The sequence below is a fragment of the Mytilus edulis genome, chromosome 6 (assembly GCF_963676685.1).
Source record: "Mytilus edulis chromosome 6, xbMytEdul2.2, whole genome shotgun sequence".
NCBI classification, from domain to species: domain Eukaryota; kingdom Metazoa; phylum Mollusca; class Bivalvia; order Mytilida; family Mytilidae; genus Mytilus; species Mytilus edulis.
Genome location: NC_092349.1, coordinates 35,780,889 through 35,805,042, shown reverse-complemented (window position 1 = coordinate 35,805,042; position 24,154 = coordinate 35,780,889). Strand labels below are relative to the sequence as shown.

The 24,154-nt window shown below is 29.7% G+C and overlaps 1 protein-coding gene across 12 annotated transcripts in view; it reads left to right on the top strand.

Moving 5' to 3' along the window:
- Positions 1-20,486, top strand: part of LOC139527589 (leucine-rich repeat-containing protein 74B-like) — a 51,018-nt gene extending 30,532 nt beyond the window's left edge. For 5 of the 12 annotated variants that reach the window (XM_071323102.1, XM_071323105.1, XM_071323107.1 and 2 more), the window contains exons 2-14: positions 912-1,113; positions 4,271-4,387; positions 6,419-6,585; positions 7,229-7,336; positions 8,324-8,417; positions 8,718-8,767; positions 9,567-9,731; positions 10,511-10,626; positions 11,529-11,613; positions 12,257-12,352; positions 13,736-13,978; positions 16,357-16,442; positions 18,093-20,486. In XM_071323102.1, coding sequence (XP_071179203.1) covers positions 912-1,113; positions 4,271-4,387; positions 6,419-6,585; positions 7,229-7,336; positions 8,324-8,417; positions 8,718-8,767; positions 9,567-9,731; positions 10,511-10,626; positions 11,529-11,613; positions 12,257-12,352; positions 13,736-13,978; positions 16,357-16,442; positions 18,093-18,186 — 1,623 coding nt within the window. In that variant the 3' untranslated portion in view covers positions 18,187-20,486. Of the gene's footprint in view, positions 1-911; positions 1,114-4,270; positions 4,388-4,900; positions 4,946-6,418; positions 6,586-7,228; positions 7,337-8,323; positions 8,418-8,717; positions 8,768-9,566; positions 9,732-10,510; positions 10,627-11,528; positions 11,614-12,256; positions 12,353-13,735; positions 13,979-16,356; positions 16,443-18,092 lie in introns of all 12 variants that reach the window. The other 7 variants (XM_071323104.1, XM_071323110.1, XM_071323114.1 and 4 more) reach the window with 2 other exon arrangements.
- The last annotated feature ends 3,668 nt before the right edge of the window (positions 20,487-24,154 follow it).

Genomic DNA, 24,154 nt, shown 5'->3' with positions numbered 1-24,154 from the left:
GAAATACAAAACCCATATTCAGTGTTCGAAAATATTTAACAATCCAAATGGAAAAAAACCTTCAGTTCTGTAAAAGAATGATGCATCTACTGGTATATATCAAAAAGAAATCACCACAATCAATGCAGCATGTGCAATCTTACTTAGTATTGTACATATTTGATCGCATTTAAAAAATTTGCATAAAATATTAAAACTAGGATAAAATATTATGCTGAAATTTTTAAGAACATTAAAACAGGAATTCAGTTGCAGGCTGCTGGAATCAGGTTTATGCTAGATATTGAAGGCTTTAATGTTACTGAAGTGAAGAACAGTAATAACAGCATTGTTTCTTTTGCTTTTCAATGTGTATATGTGCATTGGGGTTTTCACTGGTAGTTTTATATTATGAGAAGGTACACCTCATCCTTTAATTGACCTTTCTTTTACGGTAACTAGAAAACTTTAAGCCAATTTGAGTTTAATATAATGGAGTGTGGGTTATTAAACTTTATTTGGGCTCAATTAATGTGTTGGTTTTTTTTTCCCTTTTTATGCCGCATTTATGTTTCTGGTCTGTGCGTCTGTTTGATCGTTTGTCCATCTGTCCATTCGTTCATTGTACTGTCAATTCAGCTGTTCGTCTATCCCATTTCAGGTTAAAGATTTTGGTTGAGGTAGTTTTTGATGAAGTTGAATTCCAATCAACTTGAAACTTAGTACACATGTTCCCTATGCCATGATCTTTCTAATTTTAATGGCATATTAGAGATTTTACCCCATTTTCATGGTCCACTGAACATAGAAAATGATAGTGCAGATGGGGCGTCAGAGTACTATGGACATATTCTTGTTATAGAAATAATTTTTCAATTGTACTTTCATCTCTTTTTAAAATTTTAAATAACTAAACTTTTTTTAAATTTCAGACTGTAAGTCGAGCTAGTAGTAGAAAGTCCCGAGCTGAGAGTGGATTTTCCAGGAATGACCGCGGTCAATATTATGACAGCGACAGCGATGAAGAACCAAGATCTCCAACCAAGCGTGACTTGTTCTTGGAAGCTGAACTATCCAATGTGGATTCTATATTGGCAGATGACAAGGCTTTTGATACTGATCTTGAAATAGAAGGTACGGCTATCGAATCATGATTACAACATCTTTCTATAGTCTTTGTATGTACGGCTATCGAATCGTGATTACAACATCTTTCTATAGTCTTTGTATGTTATGACTTTTATATTTTAAGGTGGTACCTAACACTACAGGGATTTTTCCGAGAAAATGATTGTCTTAAATTTTTTAAAATTTCTATATTTTTTTCAAAGGGTCAAAGTAGATGTTTTGTCAAAATTTTATGAAAATTAAACGAGTCAAATTAATTTTAGTCAAGGTGTTGGGTACCAACTTAATCAGATTTTTTATGTATATTATCCTGCTTTCCCTTGCTATTCCAGCATACCTTTAATTATGGTTCTTTATATTTGCATACTTTTTAATTGTATAAAAATGTGATCGATTGATTGATTGATTGATTGATTGATTGATTGATTGATTGATTGATTGATTGATTGATTGATTGATTGATTGGTTAACTGATTGATAGAATGTTGGCTTTTTAACTCCACTTTAATGCATAATTAATCTCCCTGACAGCTAAATCTTATACAATTAGTAATTTATTAAATGATGAAAAGTCCTTCAGGCAAATTTATCCTTTTAATTAAAATGTCTAATTAATTTCTATGTTTTACAGTTTGTGTAATTTTATACTAAATATGTCAGAATTTGTTTTTCACAGGTCTCATAATAATTTTTTCAAAATTTAGGTGTGTATAACGGGTTAGAGTTTATAACTTTATAATAAATATTTTCTAATAAATATTTTACAGAATTATTCCTTTAAGTCTCAAATAATGGTATAAAAAAATTACTTCTTGCCAGTTTCATTTTTTCCAATTTCCAATTTCCATTATGAAATGAACGTTTCTTCTAGTAGTAACTGAAACATACACCAGATAATCATTTGACCTGTAATTATTTTCAAAAAACATTAATATCCCAAGTCAATATGATAATTGATTTCGTTAGATCAAAAGTTATTATAAGTTAAAATGTTTGCTCAATTTAATCGACTTGGAAAACAAATATGTTATAATTGATTTATTGTGTTAGAAATATTGTTATAATTTCTCAAATGTTATTGACAGTTAGAAATTCAAGTATTTACATAAAAGCTTAAACATTGATAGAAAGGGATTATTTGTAATTTTTATTCCAGTTAATATTATTCGCTTTTTAGGTTCCATCCTATATTAAAAAGTGTGATTGAATAGATTAAATACATTTTTTTTCAAGTTCATTATTATAAGTTTTCCACTATATTTTTTATCCTTCAACATCTTGTTAGTTTAGTCCAACCATAAATTCCCTCAAATGTTTGTTGTTAAAAATGTGTTTAATATGCACGTATGGGGAAAAAAGCAGAATAATTTGTAAGTGCTGAATACTTAGATAAATGTCCGTACCATCATCACCTCTTTCTAAAAAAAACAAGAAAAAGCCTTAAGATATTATAAGGACACAACAAAAACTGACAAAGATCCTGACTTGGGATGAGGCTCCCACAGGGTACCTCCCTCAAGTCGCAAGGTCGCTTTTAAATTCGTCGAGAGGTCGTTTTTAAGGGAAATGTACAGGTCGCAGGTCGTTTTTTTCCCCAACACAGAGGACGGAAGTCGGTTGGAGGTCGTTTTTAGAAGGCCCTCAGGTTGTTAGTCGCCTCTAAAAAGCCCAGAGGTTGCAGGTTGTTTTTGACCCTGCGGGAGCCTCTGGAATAGGTGTTTGATAGCTATGGAACTGTAGCTGTTAGGTCCTTATGATATTTTCTTTACTATTTTCGTATCTATGACTAAGACTTACAGTTCCGCAGCTAGGTGTTTGAATAAGTGGTAGTATTACCTCCCCCTTTTTTAGTTCTGGATCACCAGTTTAGTAGCAATCTCTTTATACAGCTACTTACACTTTAAATCAGTACAATAGAAGTACTTTGTCCTGAACTAGTGCATAGTTAAGTTTGCACAACAAAAAAGTAAACAAGGATGTACCATATATAAATGCATTAATATCCCTTTCTTTATTTCTTTCTGTTTTGTACTTTTTTAAAAGTACTATGGTTTTTACACAAGTTCTCATCAAATACAGCTTAAAACTGTACTTAACAACATATTATTAAGGGGAGGAGTTCATCTGTGTGTAAATTTGTATTCTATCAATATTTCACATGTATCAGTGAAAGACATTTTATAATACTATGTTTGAACAATAATGAAATGACAAAAACTGGATTTTATTTTACATATGATGATATAATGTTACTTTACAAAGTCTAACCTTTAAATAAACATTTTTATAATAGATAAATTAAGTATGTGTTAGTGGGTAATCAATATTAAATACAATGTTCCAGACGTAAATACAAACATACAAAATAAAAACCTAATACCAAATACTTTTTTTTACATTAAAGGATATAATTTTCTCTAGTTCAAATACTAAGACATGAATTTGAAAATGGAGGGGTGTTTTGTCAATATATTTATAAATTGTAGGTCTCAATTAAGAAAATATTCAGTAATTGTTCACAAATTGTAGTACACTTTCCTTACAAAAAAATATTTTTGCTAACACAGTTGGACTATATGTATTTAGCTACTGCATTTTGAAAAGATTGCTTTCCCCAGTAGCTCCAAATTCTATGACTACTGTATGGAAAGATTGTGTTCTTTTTAAGAATTGTTCAACAGAGTTTTAAAAGATATGAATTAAAAGGAGGTATATACGGTACTTATCAACAATACAGCAATGTTGATTAATAATTTGAAGAGTTGTGGAAAATAACATATCTTTTGTATTCTCTTTTATTCTGGTATTTTTGAAGACAATATGTTCACCTCTTGATGATTATTTTTTATGTTGTTGGGTTTCTGTCTCTTTGACTTAATATAACCCATGTCCCCTTTTACATAATTATCCACTGGAAAAGTTCCTTAATAGAATGGGGTAAAACCAGCTGTCTATTTATTATTGAAGACTTTGTTTATCTGATAGACACCCATCCACATTTCACATTTTTAAAAAAGGCAATTGATGGTCTCTTTTACATATAATACTGCATGATTGAAATCATGATCTCTGTATTTCAGAACTCAGCATCCTTAGTTGTTTTGTAACAGAATTTTCTCTAACTTATGTATTATCTCAATATTATTATCTCAATATTAAACAGGAAAACCAAGGTATCATGCAACACTCTCAGACATGTTGGCAGATTTCCAGTTCGTAAGAACGGCTTATTGTCTTGATGCCAGTATAAAAGTCAGCACTGATTTTCTCGGTGCTCTTAGTATGTGGTTTTGACAATTGACGTAGATTGTAGGGTTTCATTTTCTTTTGATATTATTATTTATTTTGTTTATTTGGTTTCAATTGGGGACAAAACAGCAGTTTAATAGTATAATTTTTTCACCTAGAAAATACCAAGTAGCTGATCACTGAAAAACTGCAATTCAAAACATGGACAATCATAGTAGAAATTTAATTTGCTACTTTATCTTGATGGTGGGATTAATTGCTTTGACTGTTAGTAGCTATTTGTCATTTTGCTTATGGTTTTTTTTTGTAGAAATTTTTAATAACCTTTATAGGGAGAAAAACTTATTGATGAGAATATTAAAACAAAATATTAAACCGGTTCAATAATTGAATTTTATTGAAGACATAGAGGAAAGAAAAAAAATACATTCATTCTGTGAAAATTATTATAGATTTATTTATTATTGAAATATGTATTGAGTTTTGAAGAGAAGACTGAGAAAGTTGCAAACTAGAGAGTTATCTTCCCATTTGTCATTTACAGAAATTGAAGATCTGATAGAAAACTTATATCCAATAAATATTGGTGGTAAGACCAAATTTCAGTACACTGGTGTTTAGATAATATGAGGGAAATGGATATACACTTTCATAATGTCTTCAAAAAGGGAGATAACCCAAATAATATGATAAATGGGTTATCTCTGATAAATGGGTTATCTCCCATTTGTCATTTACAGGAATTGAAGAACTGATAATAAACTTATATCCAATAAATATTCATTGTTGGTAAGATCAAACTTCTGTACACTGGTGATTGGATAATATGGAGAAGGAAATGGACATGAACTCTCATATTGTAATTGAAAAGGGAGATAACCCAAATAATATGATAAAAGGGTTATCTCCCACATGCCATTATTGAAATCATTAGCTGATTGGATATTTATGTATACTTGAATCAGATGATTGACACCGAATTGTTTAACACTGGTGTATGAATAACACAGGGGATAAATGGATGCACTCACATTAAAAATATTTCAGTAAAAGGTTTAACCAAACTTAAACGTGACTATAATGACTATATTATATGTAAGTTAATTTTCAGGATAATTTTGCTTCGAGACCTATTAATTGACTGGATTTTTTGTAATTATTTGTAAAGTCTCAATTTCTTTTCACATTATATATGAAAGATCTTTTGGCATAGATTTTGTCATGAAGATTGTATACAGGGATTGCAATTTTTACATAATTTAGATAAGGCATATTGGTAAATGATTAAACAAACATTTAGAAAATTCTGTTTTCAGCATTTTAAGAATTTAGCATGATTTAAGAATTATAGTTATATGGTAACTAAGATTTGTTCTATTGTCAGGAGCAATGATTTAGATAGAAGTTACATTTTCTACAGGGAATGTTTTCATAGTTTTATACTTTGTGTGGTAGTTGTTTGAATTTGTCACAAATAAACTTTGTATTGCTAGAAAGGTTTACAATTAGCAGAGTTATAAGTAGCTGTTGATGTCACAATTTGATTAATTATAACAAGTACCAGTATTATTTAAAAATAACTTACTTGTTTTTAAGTCATAATTTAAACATTATAATGTTTGTAATGTATATTATATTTTGAAAAGATATATGAAAAACATTTATTTAAATATAATCATATGATGACACATGTTTCTCAATTAACCTGCATTTTGGCTTCAAGAAGACAAGTATCTAATATACGTACATATATCATACATGAACCATTAAAAGCTGAAAAATAGTTATAACATGTCAAATGGTTTTGAATAGAATTAAACAATTTAAAACAATGAGTTCAAAATATGAATATTCAGTACTGATATTTTTTTTTCATACACTCATAAGATATTCATTTTTTTTTCTCAAAAATAGCTCTATCTATACCAAAATGAAACTGAAATTTTTGAAGAAAGGAAAAAAGATAAGATATTTTGTTATTGTAATGTTTCAGTATTCATGATATTATGTGCCGAAAAAAAGATAGGACTTAAAATGAGTATATATATATTTTTTATTCTAGAAACCACCACTACCTATGATAGAAAAACAGATTATATCAATGATTGTAAGAAGAATGGGATAGTACCTGCGTCTTACTTCCTTCGTCACATGGAAAAACCACAGTTAACAATGAGCCATCACGGACTTGGAGAGGAGGGCATGAAATGTATAGCAAGATCTCTAGCTGTAAGCTATTTTGTCAGTCTTGAGAAAAATTATGAATTAAATAAAATTATCAAGGATTACTTTATTTTAGTGGGTAATAATTTTTGTTGATAGTAGGATAATTGTTAAATATTTAAATTGTTGTTCACATATCTCACAAAATATACAAAAATTAGTATCTAATGAATACTAATGAATGCAAAGTATTTGTTTAATTTGTTGATGTTTGATATCAAATATGTATTTTATTAACAAATTAACATTTATATGAATAAAAAGACATGATGGTTCAACTAAATTAAGACTCCAGTTAAGGTAAATGTGAGGCAGCAACCTAATAATATAGCAAACTAAAAAGAAATATGTAAAGGTTCCTATAGCTCATTTACAAAAAAGATGAGTTTCTTTACCATATGTCAACTTAATCAATTGCATGATCATATGATTTTCTAGACTGGTTTTCGTTACCAGATAAAATTTTGCCACAAAAATATTTTTGAAAAAAATCCAATTTATATTTTGTTGGACATCAATAAGACAGCATTTTTATTAAACATCACTTACTCACTGTATGGTACTCAGTAGACTATTTATCGTGATTTTGAAACGAAAACCATACATTTAAACTATACTTATTTTACATATTATGCTTTTAATTTTTCAGTCTAACACTACTGTTCTGAACTTAGACATCAGTGATAACTGGTTAGGGGATACAGGTGGTCTTATTGTGTGTAACATGTTAAAGGAAAATATCTACATCACAGATTTGGTAAGTTCTGCTGAACTGTCAATATTTTAAGTCACACTTGCAAACACATGCCATGGAAATGACTTAAAAAAATGCGTTTTTTTTTTTTGTAATTTGGGGAATCTAAATAAGTTGAAATTTACAATGATATTGTGTATAGGAGAGATTATTTGAAACTTTTATAAAAAGTACAACAATCAACTTTGAAGGGGCAGTGGGAATAAAGTGTGCACCTCCTATTAAGATATGATTTGGCTTTACAAAAGTTTTGATTTGCTATAGGCACCATAAATAATTTTGATCAAAATATAAAACAGGTTTATTAAAGGTAATAAAGTTTACTGAAGGTTTCATTGAAAAAGAATCAATGTTAAAAAAGTATTGAAGATACAAAATAGAGAGGGACGAACAAACATTTAAGGTTACAATACTCATCCATTTTACAATTGATAAATTCACACACTATAACACTGTCAGATCCTATTTTATCCATCGTATCTCTATCGGTAGACAGCTTTAGGGTGAAAAGTTAGAGTAGTATAATGACAAATGCATAACAGAAAAAAACATAATGCAGGTTATTGTTATTATAATATAAAAAAATTATAACCTGTTTTTAGAAAGAAAAAAAATATCATTTCTGTCTCTCATCTCATATATAAAATATACATAATATTATTGCATAGCAATATAATATTTCCCACAGAAAGTAACAAAAAGTTAGCGTGCAATAAATTCCAATATTGCACTAGTGCAATAAATCTTCAAAATTCATGACGTCATCAACGACAAAATCTTAGTTTAAACCAATTTTTACTTTTAAATATTATATTGCTATACAATAAAACGGTTATTGCATGAATATTGGAGAATATTGTCCCTCGTAGAACATATATTGCACTCGCAAGCTCGTGCAATATAAAATTCTACTAGGGACAATATTCCCCAATATTCATGCAATAACCCTATATCATAATATGTTATTATATGTATAAATTTTATGTTCAGACGCTACGAGACAATAGATTAGGATTTGGCTGTGCCGAACAGATTGGGGAAGTGATGAAAACCAATTCAACTCTTACACATCTTACGCTATCAGGTGGGATATTAATAGAATTATTCACTCTGTATAAAATACAAATATCCCCCAAAGTACAAATGAAGTGTATGTTAGCAACTATAGGCAAAAGTAAAAAACCTTTAACAATGAAGAAAAATCATACTGTATAGACTGCAACTAAAGTCCCCAAAAACATGAAAAATATAAAACAATGAAATGCCTTATTAAACTCTTAACTTTCCGTCAAACAATTTTACAATTTAACTGCATGTTATATGCAATTATTATCGTTTTGATTTTAGTTCTGATATCAGTTTTATTAATTAATTTTTTTTTCAGGCAATCAATTTGATGACAAATCTGCAATTTTCTTTGCTGATGCAATCACTGTAAGTATTTTTGTTTCTTTAGATTTTACTATTTAAATATAAGGAGATGTGGTATGAGTGCCAATGAGACAACTCTCCATCCATGTAAAGCTTTGGATCACACCGAACAGCAAGCTATAAAGGGCCCCAAAAATTACTTGTGTAAAACCATTCAAACAGGAAAACCAACAGTCTAATCTATATCAAAAAGAAAAACGAGAAACACTTATGAACCACATAAACAGACGACAACCATTGAATGTAGAGGCCAGGAATGGTCATTATTTAAAATGATTTTAATACTGTAGCTCCACCTGATGGGACCATGATGTCAATTGTTTAAGTATTTCAATTACTGTACCCACAGCATGTTAACACTTATCTTGTGAGTTCAAACTGTACACATGTAGAAGCATTTGACTCCAATCTAAATTGACTAGGATTGTCAGTTTTCATATCAAAGGTTGGTGGTTCTCTCCAGGCACTCAACTGGTTTGCTTGATTGATAAAAACTGGCTTCCACAAAATAAACAATATTAATAATGCTGAAAGTGGCATTTAACACACAAAAAATCAAACAATCAAGTCTGTTTGTACATAAATGAGTTCTATATCAAGTTTAAGTTTTGGCTTAACATGTTTCAGGTAGTTAATTTTAAACTGAAGTACATGTCTAATATGATTTTAACTTGATAGTATGATTGAAAATAAAAATTGATTTGTTGGCATCATAACTTTTTCATTAAATAATGGATCTATTTGAACTTATAAAAAATGCTTTCAGATTTATTATAATTTGATTATTACTTTGTTTTATAAGGCTTCAAAATTAGAATACCTTAACCTTAGTCATAATCGGTTTGGTGAGGTAGCAGGACTTCTACTGGGACCAGCTATAGCAGAGAATACGACAATGAAAGAACTGGATATCAGTTGGAACAATATACGACGGAAAGGTGCTATGGCGCTAGGACAAGGTATTAAGGTAAACAAATGAGGTTTTTAGATTATTAAAATTTTTGGTGATTAGATTAAAACATACCCAGGATAATTTGCTGATAAAATCTCAATTTTTACCCACAATTTTAGGATACTTGTGTATAATATAACATTTTGGTCATCCTTAAAGCTCATTTAAGTTATAGTGTATACAAATTGTTCAAATTTTCACCATAAAGCAAGATTATTCATATGTTTAGCTGTATCTTTTGGCTGAGCATTTTCTGAATTTTTATTATTTTAGATATTTAGGAGTCAGTAAATAACTTTTAATGCTAAACATGCTCTTTTTGTGATTTTACTTTTTATATTGACTGGGGAAAATCATCTCCTACTTATGCAACATTTTTCAATTATTATAGTGCAGATTATCTAAATGCATGTATACTGTACTTCCATAGGGTTTAATTCATATTATTATATTTATTTTGTGTAGTAAAATAAAAAAAATCAGATTTAAAGAAATCTCAAAAGGTAGATTATTGGACTACCCAAAGTTGTATATAAAAAAGAACATACAATTCACATCAGTGCAGGAAAATCTATGAACTCTAAAATTACTGTAGGATAGATATGAACAAACAAGAAATATAAAGAAACAATTTTACCCATAACGAAAAAAGCTTGCAGTTCTGGAAAGCAACATCTTGTTACAAAATCATGCCAACCTTCACTCTATTAATCCTAAAATTCAATTGCTATACTTGTAATATGGAAGAATTTGTTGTTTGGATTTGATATGATAAATTATATTTTGTTTTTTAGAACAACGACTTTATGAAAAAGATGAATGTATCGTGGAATGGGTTTGGTGTGGAAGGTGCTATATCACTGTGTGATGCTTTAAAACATAACCAAGTCTTAGAAGAGCTTAATGTAATGTAAGTTTTTGAGGCTGTTCAAAACATTTGCATTACTTAGAAGTAAGTTGAAAAAAAAATAATAAAAAAAATCATAAAGAAATATAATACAGTCAGCTGAATAGAAATTACAAAATAAATAATAATTGTACAGAGCTGGTTTAATATGATTTTGAAAACTGCATTTTAGACAAAATATGGTTTTTAAATTATGCGCGTACTTTAGACTGGAAACTGGGCAGATCGTTCCTCAGGAACTATATTAGTGGTAATGAGAAGTCGAACAAAAAAAAGACAAATAAAGGTGGTACCTAACACTACAGGGAGATAACTCTGTAAAATCAGCAGAATGTTTTAATGACGTAGTGTTAATAAGGGAATATTAAGCTTCTCAATGATCAAAATAAGTGTTTGTCAAACTGCTATATAACCAGTGTAATTTTTCTGATAAAACGGTTGGTTCAAATTTTTTGAAATTTTTATATTTATGTCAAAGGGTCAAAGTAAATACTAAGATTTGTTTAAGAAAATTAAACGAGCCAAATTAGTTTTTAGTAAAAGTGTTAGGTACCACCTTAAATGGTTTTCTGACAACACATTTTAAAGAATGATTATAAAAAAGGTCTTCAAAACATTAAAAAATTACTCTTTTCTGGGTCATCCACTACATCTGTTGAGTTTTTTGTAATTTTTTGTGTCGCCTATCTGTAAATGTGGGCAAATATTCTATATGGTCTCAAGACTGATGACATTTTTCCTTATAAAAGAATAAAATATACAAAACAGAGAAAACATTTTTTTCTTCTTCAAATTTTATTAATTAGTAACGGGAGAAAGTAAACTGACAATAGTTGACATGTAGAAATGACAAAATCTTTGTGATCCAGTCTGACAAACTTTACTGAGCATCTGATGTTTTGCAGGAATTGCAGATTAACTACCGAAGCAGCTGTTTTAATAGGCAAAGGTCTGGCTGTTAATGAAACTACAGCTTTAAAAGTTATAAAGGTAAGTGTCAAGGTGGTTGTGTCACTTTATCTAATCAACATATTTTCAGAAAACATTAATTCCTTAGTATTTATAATTAAAACCTAGTACATCGTTGTGCAGTTCTAAGAAAATGGCCTGGTGCAAACTTTTTAATGAAAGTTTTTTTATTGTTCAGTTTCTTTTCACAAATATCAACGATGATGAAAAGCCCAAGAACAAAAACAATGCTCAAAACGTCAATATTTCACACCAAATGCCGACTGATTTTTATAGAATCAATTTTCAAAGGAGATTTTGGGTATATACATCTATATGAAAGCAACTCACAGACACAAACCAAAACAAAAAATTATAGGTACATATTCAAGTTGGACATTTTTTGATGTATTAAATGAGCAATTCGCAATAAAGAAAATTAATGTTATTTTTAAGACTGAGAAAAATTTTGATTAAATTTTGATTGAAGATAGAAGATTTGATTTGATTGGATACAGAATGCCAAAAAAAGATGAAACACTTTTAACTTTGATAGCATTATTAGAAATTCATTTAAATTTTGTATTGACATCATGGCATTTTTTAGCAATCATTTGACTCGTTTAATTATTGAAATGCTTATTTGTACTTTTATCTAAAAGAAATTTTTATCTTTTTTTTTCAGATAGGTAAAAATCCTATGCAAAGTGCTGGATGTTATGGTATATGTGCAGCAATACTACGGAATCCTAATTGTGTTCTTGAAGAAATAGATTTTGAAGTAAGTTGTGTGGTATGTTATAGCAAAGCACTCTATCCAAAGGTTGATGAAATCTATTATGTCTGTTTATGATTAGGAAATATTTGTGCTGCAGATGACCAGGGAAAAATCACAATTCTTTTCTCCTTAATTGAGTCATGAAACGAATTAAAATAACTTGAATTGCTAATGTATTTAAGGAATGACTGTAATATTTTTTATGTCTATGAAGAAATAACATAAAAAATTTGGTGCAGACTTAATAACGCGCGTAGCGGGTTATTTAACAGTGTGCACCACATTTTTTATGTTATTTCGAATAGACAGAAAAAATATTACAGTCATTTCTTAAAATTTAATTCTAAATTCCATTTTAAACCGAAGAAAACCATGAAAAAACGTTGATGACGTCACGGTCACATGAATAAATTATGTCTATGGGCTATTAACAAAATAACGTCAGCCAATCAGATGACGCGTTACATCCAAAATTTAATTATTTACAGATAATGACCAACATTGTGGGAACAATATGGGAGTATCAAATGCAATAATGTTAAAGAGTATCTGAATGTATGCATGATTTTGATATTATTTTTATACATAGTTCAAATATTTTTTAAATTTAAAAACAGTATAATTGCTGTTTTCTCAGCAAAGAGTTCTTGCATTAAAATTAAAACAAAAACATCTGTGGAACTAGCAGTTGTTTAACTTATTCTGAAAAGAAAAAAATCCAAATGAAAATGAATAATCCTCAATATGTCTACCGTATTTAAAAAAATGTCACTGAACTAGTATATATATTTGTTTAGGGGCCAGCTGAAGGACGCCTCCGGGTGCGGGAATTTTCGCTGCATTGAAGACCTGTTGGTGACCTTCTGCTGTTGTCTTCTCTATGGTCGGGTTGTTGTCTATTTGACACATTCCCCATTTTCATTCTCAATTTTATGTTCAAATATTATATAAATTTTCCATTCAGTTGAATATATGATTAAGTTTTGCCAGTTGCATCTGTATCAAGACCCTCATTATGACCCTCACTTCCTTAAGATATTTATACAGTTACTTGTTTTTGTACTGGCAAATAATGACTTATCTCCCTTCTTTTGATATCTTAAACTGTTTTCTACACAATTTTAGATGGTCTGAATGAATTATAAATCCTCTTCTTTCAAAATTGTTTGAAGCATGATATTTATAAAGTTTATTTTTTTTAATTTTAAACGGTCATTCTAGCAAAATATTGGACACAGCTACTCTCAATATTCTTGCAAGATAAATCTATAAATGATAATTGTTAAATATGCATGTTGAATCTTTTTACAGAAACATTTGATAAAGATTCCACCAATTTGTAAATGTAGTAAGATGTCATTTAATTCACAATTTGTTTTATTTTAGGATGTTCTAGTAAATAAAGACTTTGAAGAAATTTTTAAACAAGTGAAAGAACAATTACCAAATATCAAAATGAAACATGGTGGTATGGAGCCACCTCAGAAACCAAAGGCAAAAATACATCCAATGGTCAAACTAATGAACTATATTGAAAAGAACAATTTGAAATTAATAGACTTTTTTAGTCAGTTGGATAAGGATGGCAGTATGTGTATTTCATATGATGAGTTTGAACAGGGATTAGAGGTAAATATATGTATAAAGTGTGATAAAAGATGTACTAACAAAAATGTCAATCTCCAAGGTAAATTCATAAAACCAGACAAAACTAAACAATCATAAAAAAAGATAACTGGAACAAAATTTGACCAAACAGCAAACTATGGATGTCCCAAAAAAGAAACAAATGCCAAATATGTGGAATAAGATTTATTAAACTCTCAATTCATTACTTCTAAAGTATCCTTGTCTTTGAAATTTAAACACATTTAAAAGTATGAAACTTTTATAATCTTGAACTTTTTGGAACTACAAACCATCTATATGTAAGATTTGATCTGTGTTATAGAAACCCCTAAATTGATGTCCCTTGAAGTGCATTTTTTTATATAGAATAAAGTTTAACCTGATTTAAAATGCCACCTGTCTTAAGCAACTGGGTTTTTTTTGTGCTCCCTGAAGTTGTCTCTAAAAAAAAACTTCACTGTACAAAACTGAAAAAAGGCCCACAATGGAAAAGTCTTGCATTTAGGATAGCAACAAGTAGACAGCATAAAAATATGTAATGGTTTTTAGCAAAACTTAGGTTATACATGTTATAAGGGGGAAATGTTTTATCAATTTGATTTATCAAGAATCAAACTTTATTTTAATGGTACATTATAAACAAGATAAATGTATAATAAGATGTGGTAGGAGTACCAGTGAGACAACTCTCCATCCAAGAAAAGACAATCTAGTATTTATAAGGATTCATTAATAATTAGATACACCATTTGATTGTATAAATTATGTACTATGTAGTGTGCTAAGTCAGCTTTAGTACGAATATCCAGAGGATCTTCAGCGTCATCACAAAAGGTATTGTGTCCATCGTCACTGATGAATCTATGTTGGTTTGTTTAATGAGGCTTAACATCACTTTTTGTCTTATAAATGTTGTTTTGAAGTTATTATCATGATAAGAGTTGAAAAAAAAACGATGAAAAAAATATTTTCAGCAGTTTCAGAAAAAAACAAATTTTGGAGACTTGAAAAAATATGAGTTTGATTTATAGGATTTGACTCCTTTGTTATTGAGTAAAAAAAATCATTTTTAATTTTTCCATTTTTATGTTTTTTTAGTATGTTTGTGTTTGTGTGTTATTTTTATTGTCCATAATTCAGAAAGAAAGTAAATTGTTGTTTACACATATATGTCAAATGATTTTGTATCACTTTAAGTAAAATTGTTCTCACTCTGAAAGATGACTATCATCACCTCTGATATATACCTGCATATTCATAACATTTACCTCCGTTCTTGTTTAACAAATTTGACAGTGTTCGCTATGTGTCTCAAATAAATATTGTAATGGCTTAACAAAATATTGTGAATACTATAGCAATGATTGTTTCACTAATTTACAAAATTGTGTATAAGTACTGTACATTTTTTGTGCTGTTTTATTATCAACATGATCAAGATTATTGCAAAAATGGTGAGGACTGATAAGTATTGAAAAAATGAAAACTAGCATTTTACATATTGATAACATAATTTGTACACTGGATTTCCTGAAATCTCAATATTTTTGTTTATTGTACAAAAAATGAAAAAGTCCAAATACTCACATGACTCAATAATTTCTGAATTTACAGTAAAAAACATTAATCAAGTACTGCTTTTCATTTTGATGATTTTACCCATGAGTTGAAACATTTAAATTCAGTTGAACATTGTTCCTTTCACATTTATCCAGTGTACAATTTAAAAACAATCTGGGTTTTATTTTAATTTGATACTTTGCATGAAACAAAAAGAAAGAACAAATAAACAGGATAAAGGAAAATTTGTCTTGATTACAAATCTGTTTAAAAATCTAATTTCTTATTTTCCTTTTAGTATTGCAAATTCATAAAATAACAGTCCACACAAAAACTTGTCATTCCATTTGTATGCATATAAATTCTGTCTCTGAGAAAACTGTTCATGGTGAAGAAGCCATACAAATTTGAAAATTGTTGGTTTGATGTTCTAACCTCTCATTTACAGTACGAATGTATGTACATGTAGCAATGTCACATTTATGCTTTATTGACCAAAAAACTTCTAAAAATATTTGTGCCATTTAAACAAAAGGAAATGACTATGTTCCAACCTCTTTAGTACAATATAATTGAGAGATACAAATGCTACTATTTTCTTAAAGCTTTCCTTGTTATAGACCTCTTACTCACGATTTTCCTAGTTTAACTTTCTGCATGGAAGCATCTAGTTTATTCATATTTTCTTTTTGCAAGAGTTTATTTAGTAAGATTTTTAATTTGGTAGAATAGAGCATTAGAAAGGTAATAATAATTGCATTTATGTCAAGCATGTTTGTAGTAGTAGATATAATGCATTGGTTTTTTTTCTTCTTCAGGAAAATGGAATTAAATTAACGAAAGAGGAAATAGAGCTTTTACTGGAGGAACTTGACAGTGACGGGGATGGAGACATTAATTTTAGGTAAGGCCAGAAAAAAAAAGTTGGCTTATTTTAAACTGTCCGACCATGATCTAATGTTCATTTGAAGAATACTGAATACATGAAAACAAAATGAAGGTAGTCCGTTTTGATCCAGATAATTATACCCCCGCTTTAAAAAAGGGGGGGGGGGGGTATATACTGTTTTACCTCTGTCTGTCCTTCCGTCAGTCCGTCCGTCCCATGAATATTTTCGTCACATTTTTCTCCGGAACTACAATACAAGGATTTCTGAAATTTGGTTTCAGGGTTTATCTAAGTCAGCTATACCATGTGATGCGTTTTCAGATTGATCACTCGACAACTTCCTGTTTACCGAACACTTGTATGATTTTACACATGATAGCCAAGTTGAAAATTTTCGTCACATTTTTCTCAGGAACTACAATACAAGGATTTCTGAAATTTGGTTTCAGGATTTATATAAGTCAGCTTTACCGTGTGATGCGTTTTCAGATTCATCACTCGACAACTTCCTGTTTACCGAACACTTGCATATTTTTACACTATTAATATTATCCACTTGCGGCGGGGGTATCATCAGTGAGCAGTAGCTCGCAGTTTCACTTGTTGTAAATGCTGGTCTCTGTATTGTTCACATTATTAAATTGGAACTAAAAATGTGGTTTAATTATCTAAAACAATGAAGTCTCAATTACCTGCTGTAATGACGAGTTCTAACTTTTTTTTTAGAGACTGAACATTTTTTTATTGGGTACACAATTTTGATGGGTTGAACTGAAGTTTTTACAACTGATAAGTGCCAAACTGTCTAATAAGCAGGCAGTGGTGAGAACATGACAAACAAAAACCCATTTAAGTTAATTATTTTTCAAAACTTTTAAGGTAGCATGAATATAACATTCCTTTCTTTGTCCTGTTCTCTTAATTCAAGATATGATTAGGTTGAAATGCACCAGAAACTTAACAATTAAGGAGTGCAAACTCCTTAATTTGCTATTATTCTAACCAAATTGTATCTAGAAATTTCTCCCAATTACCTGACAGGCGCAGAAATAATAGACCTACCATTTCTTCTTCAGGATAAGAATAACTTCAAAATAGAATGGTTAGGTCATGTTTTTTTCAGCCATCTTTTGATTTTTTTTTCTTCAGTTGCCTTATTCTTACAAAAGACTGACACTTGACATGTTTAGAAATGATTTTCAGTTGTTCCAAATACCCATACTGCATAAAGCGCTATTATTTACCAGTGATTTTATAGGGAAAGTCTTTATTTTCTAAAAAATGTTGTTAACTGATTTCTATGTTTATTTATCAATGAGACATGAAGAATACTGTTATATTTAGTTTTGTTAATTTAAAGCAAAGTTATAATAGATTGCTCTTTGTTTTCCAGGTTATTTGCTTTTTACATCTTAAAGAGTTTTAACTTGGAAACTTAGATTCTTAACACTTTCCAAATTGATCAATAAATTTGAACAAAAGAATGTTATAATCAGGTCAGAATGGAAACATTAACTTATGTGCTTTTGATTCCCTCTAGAACTAGCAGTCAGCCAGCAGCAGAATTGGCCCAGTGCTGGTTAATGAAAATAACATTAAATATTTGTTTGTGTTTGTTTTGCTTTCTGGATTTACATACGTAAATATTTATTTTATCTTTTGTAGTGAGTTAGCCACAGGCCATACAGAATTCAAGGAAAGAACAGACAATATAAACACAATACTAACAGCATCACAGCCTAGACCACTTACAACTTAGAGCATGTAGAGTGAAACAATCATTTATATACATTTATACTTGATTTGTCTATAGTTGCCATAATCTATGCAATCATAATTAAGTTATTGAATATATCATTCTTGTGATATGTATGTAAATCACCAGTGAGATACAGAAGGAGAAAAACAGAGAGGAAGCATATTCTATATTGAGATATAAAAAATATATTTTATAATTTTTTGGATAATTGTAGCTTTGAAATAACATTATACATAAAGAGGTTAAATTGACTGTTGAATTGAATTTTGAGAATATATGATACATGTACATTAGTCACAATCTGAATCATAACTGCAATATTCATACATCTAAGGATAAGTTTTAGCTCATTAAAGCTGTTGTTCATGTTGACTATTGTTAAGAATCAGCTACAGTGCTATGTGATGCTTATTAGGAATTATTTAAGATATAGGAAAGTGCACAACTCAGAAATCTAGGAAACCTCTTCAGTATTTATTGCTCCCTAAAATAATGGAGAATTTTCAAAGACTTATTCGTCCCCATTTAGGACAAAGAAAACAACTTTCACTGACATATAAAGATTAGGAGGTTAGGACAATGTAAAACAAGTGCTAGAAAGATACTTAACACATAATTATAGGAAAAATTCTATATACATTAGTTGTCAATACTGAGGTTGTGAGTTCGATACCCTGCAGTGGCAGGTGCATTTTTAATCCAATCCTTATTGACTCTTGTTGCTGCCAAATTAAAGTTTGCTGACAAGTGCTAATCAGGCATTACCAATAAGAATTTGCTGTCTCGAAATAGCCAGTACTGGTTTAATATAAAAAAAAAACAATCGGCCATATATATATATTAGGAACATTATAATGAAAGAATCAAATTTTGATCTCAATGTCTTACTTATTGTTAATTGATTCATATCTCAGTCATGGTCTCAGAGAATTGTAAATTTTGGTAATTTTTTTCATACAAGTTGATTATTTTTACACTAGAAATATAAAGAAAATATATGACATTAGATTTGTTTTTACTAAGTTTCATCGGATTATAACTAGGTATCCTTCAAGATGGCATATTTTGATCACTATTTGTACTGTAATATGCATAGGAAAGATTGTAGTTTTGATTTTTTTGAAAGAGAAGGAGATATTTATATTACTGTAATCAGGTTATAGGAACAAAGAATTAAAAGTTTGTTTTGGATTTTTCATTAATTCAAGAAGGCATTCTTTTATTCATATATGGAATATGAATGTAAAAAGATCACATGATTTGAAGATGATGAATAACAACAAACAAGCAGTGCCTTATATTTGTTGTTGTTAATTTTAATTGTAAGAATTAAACATGTTCTTGAACCAGAATTGTTATCTGATGTCTTTCCTACAAATGTTCTGTAATCACTAGCCAGTCAACACTGAGGTTGTGAGTTCAAACCTCACTCCTATTGGTGCAATCAACTACAATCTTAATTGACTAGGATTGTCAGTTTTTCTATTGAAAGTTGGTGGTTTTCCCTTCCTCCACCAATAAAACTGGCCACCACCAAAAAGCCAGAAAGCTGTGCTTAAAAGTGACCTTAAAACACAAAAATCAAAATCAAATCCTACAAATGTTTATAACGTCTTGGGTTTGGACTCTTGTCTTATGGTTGATAACTTGAATTCATATTCGTCCATGTATATTATATGCTCTGTGATAAGTTATTTTTATGATTTTAATGGATGACCATTACGATAGCTAAGTAAAACTTACCTTTGTTAAAATGTTAAAGATATATACTTATATAGCTTATCTGAAAATATAAATAAAAATGTCTTTCTTCATTTTTTTAACATTTCTTTCTGATAAACAAAATACATTTATCTAATAACTAATGTTTATATGATGCTTTAAATAAATAACACTTTTATTATTCATAATTTAGATGCAATGCATTTGTTTTATTTTTTAACATTTTTTCATTGTGAGTTTTTAAAAAAATCTTGTTTTTAACAAGTCAACTTCAAGGTTTTGATAAGATGGAGCAGTAGCTATCTTTCATATTCAGCATCAGAATAAAAAACGTGTATTATGATTGAAAATAGATTTTAATTATATATTAAAGCTAATATTTGTTTTTTGTTTACTAGTGTGATTGTCTATTTGTTATGTACATTTGTATATTGATAATTTAAATTCTACATTTTGTTATCATAGATTGCTTATATATCATGTATATTTTTGTTTTCATGACTTTATTGAATTTGTTATTTTATTTCAAGTTCTTAATAGATGATGAAAAGATTATTTTTTAAATAAACCATTATTAATAAGTCTGTTGTTTGAATACTAACTAATAAATCATTTTATAGACTCACTGTTGATGGGAAATGCAATGGTATTACACTTGGTTTTCCAATCAACAAACAGATTATTTTGCTTACATGTGACATAAATATGATAATGTTTGATGGAAGAAAAAAATATTTTGAGATTGTCTTGATGGTGTTATTGAATGTTAATTTTTATATGACAACAAATTTTTTTGGGGTTTTGATACTGCTATAATGTCAACATCGTCATCATCTGAATACACATTTGTTTTTTTCAGACATTAACTTAAGTTTAAGTGAATGGATCTCTATGAAATTTAAAATCAAGGTTTATAACCACAAAAGAAAGGTTGGGATTATGGTCCCAAAAGTTTAGTTTAATTTCCAGACAATATCTTGTGGAACGTTGTGTGGATCTCTCTGAAATTATACCACAAGTTTCCATACCACAAAGGGATGGTTAGGATTGGCTTTTGGTGATTATATCTCAAACAGTTTATGAATTAGGGGGGAAACAAGGGTTTCCTGTTGAAATGAATAATAACTTTAAATGTACAATTTTGTGTTTGAATTACCTCCTTTACACTACTTTTAAATTATGTATAAATACATTTTGTATTGTCTTGAGGTGATGAGCTGTCAATTTATTTTTAGAACTTAGTGGTTATTATATTAGAATAAATGGGGGGGGGGCGTGGGGGAGGGTATGGTAATTTGCAACAGCATGATATATTGTACAAAAGCAAAGAATTGAATATAAATTCAAATCATATAATAGTTATCAAAGGTACAAGACTTCGAATTTAATACGCCAGACGCGCGTTTTGTCTTCATTATACTCGCCAGTGACACTTAGATAAAAAAGGGTTATAAAGCCAAACTAGTAGTTCATAATTGTAGAGCATTAAGGACCAAAAATTTTAAAAAGTTGTGCCAAACACGGTTACAGTTATCTATGAATGGGATAAGAAAGTCCTTAGTATTTCGAAAATCCATACTTTTGTAAACAGGAAATTAATAAAAATGACCATAAAATTGATATTCATGTCAACACCAAAGTGCTGACTACTGGGTTGGTGATACCATCGGGGACGAAACGTACACCAGCATTGGCATCGACCCAGTGGTGTAAATAGTTATCAAAGGTACCAGACTTATAATTTAATACGCCAGACACAAGTTTCGTCTACATAAAACTCATCAGTGACACTCAGATCAAATTAATTTTAAAGCCAAACAAGTACAAAATTGTAGAGCATTAAGGGCCTAAGATTAAAAAAAGATATGCCAATTAAGGCAATCTATGTCGGGGACCATTTCCAAAAAGTTCTTTGACTACAGTTATTCTATGTCAGAAACCTATTATGTGTCAAATATATATTTAATTACAATCCAAATTTAGACCTGATCCAAGAGTGGATATTGTGTCCATTTTTGCCCAAACTATCCATGGTTGGACCTCTTCAGTTGTATCCAGCTGCGCTAGGGGAAGCAATTCATTCACATTTTGAATATTAATACTTCAATGAATTTAATGAATGGTAGTTTGTGCATCATCAATATCATAAAAAACATAAAAATGTGTCCGTTGTTGGTTGCGGACCCTGAATTAGTAATTTTAAGGAAATTTTGCTGTTTTTGGTTATCATCTTGAATATTATTATGAATAGAGATAAACTGAAAATAGCAATAATGTTCTGCAAAGTAAGATCTACAAATAAGTCTGCATGACTAAAATGATCAGTTGACCCCTTAAGGAGTTGTTACCCTTTATAGTCAATTTTTAACAATTTTTCATAAATGTTTGTTATCTTTTACAAAAATCGTCTCCTCTGAGATTACTAAGACAAATTGAACCAAACTTGTCCACAATCATCATTAGGGTATCTAATTTAAAAAATGGGTCCGATGACCCGGCCCACGAAGCAAGATGGGCGACATGACTTAAAATAGAACATAGGTTAAAATACCGTTTTTGGCTCATAGCTCATGTATCTGAAACCAAAGCATTAAGAGGAAATCTGATGTTGGGGAAGGGGGGGGGGTAAATTGTTCATTAGGTCAAGATCTATCTGCCCTGCAATTTTCAGACCAATCACGCAACTTGTTGGGTTGCTGCCCTTGAATTTGTAATTTTAAGAAAATTTTGCAGCTTTTGGTATTTATCTTGAATATTATTATAGATAGAGATAAACTGTAAACAGCAATACTGTATCGCAAAGTTAGAACTACAAATAAGTCAACATGACCAAAATGTTCATTATAGATAGAGATAATTGTAAGCAGCAAGAATTTTCAAGTAAAGTAAAATCTACAAAGATTCAAACACATTTTTTGTCATGAATCCATCTGTGTCCTTTGTTTAATATTCACATATACCAAGGTCAGCGACACAGGCTCTTTAGAGCGTCTAGTTTGTCATTTCGATTAATTTGTGGTTCCTTTTTCTAGTTGTTAAGCTTAAATTATATATAACATGTCCATGTTTATCTATAAACGGCTGTAATGCCAAAATCGTATTAAGGCTAGAATAGACATATCTGGATACGCTGATCAAATAAGGAAAAAGATCAAAATAAAATTGTCAATCCAGAAGAACAGAAATGTAGATACAAACCAGGAGATGTTAATTATAAAAAGATGCTCTCAAAAGCCTGAATCGCTTACCTGTACTATTTTGCTTAAATCTTTCATCAATGATTAATTTTGCCTTTCAATATATATTGAAAGTGGTTAAAATTTCCCAGAAACGTTTATTTTCTTTGTATCTGTCATATTTTCTTCAAAAGCAAAGAAATGCAATTTCCCCCTATGTTCCATTTTAGCCGTAGTGGCTATGTTTTTGACATACAAGAAAATAAAATGCAAAATTTATATTAGATACACTGAAATTCATTCAGCCCAAGTCTGAAGGAAATTCATTCAGTAGTTTCAAAGGAAAAGAGTTTCAACGTAAGCAAAACTCCTTTAGGGGACAATTGACAATTTTGGAGATCTTACTTTGCTGAACATTTTTGCTGTTTACAACTTATCTTTATCATTAAAAATATTCAAGATAATAACCCAAAACTGCAAAATTTCCTTAAAATTATCAAATTAGTGGAAGCAACCCGACCATGGGTTGTTCGATTTATATGAGAATATAATCGCTGATAAGAGTTGACCTAATGAACATGTCTACCTCTCATCATATTTGCTCTAATTATGCGGCGTGACTTTTAACCCCAATATACCCCCAACATACCCCAGTATACCTCAAATACCTCTTAAAATAATTTGGTTGAATAACAATGTTAAATTAGGCATTTCAAAGTTATTTTAACTGGATTGGCCCATTGGTTCAAGAATAGGATTAACATTATTTTTCACCAGTCGTTTCGTATGACTTTAAGATGATATTATTTTACCAAATTGTTCAAATATTTAATTATATTGAACGCATCTATCCTATCGAACTCAAGATAAAGGATACAACATATACAGTTAAGTCTGTGTCATCTTTGGACTCGCGTATAAATGATATCAAAATTTCCAATGAAGATCGGTTGAAAAACAAAACTTTACGACAAAGAGATGATTTCAGCTTCTCAATTGTAAAATTTCCATTTCTATGTAACCACTTTCCAGCATAGAGGCTTCTACATACGGAGGATATATCTCCAGGG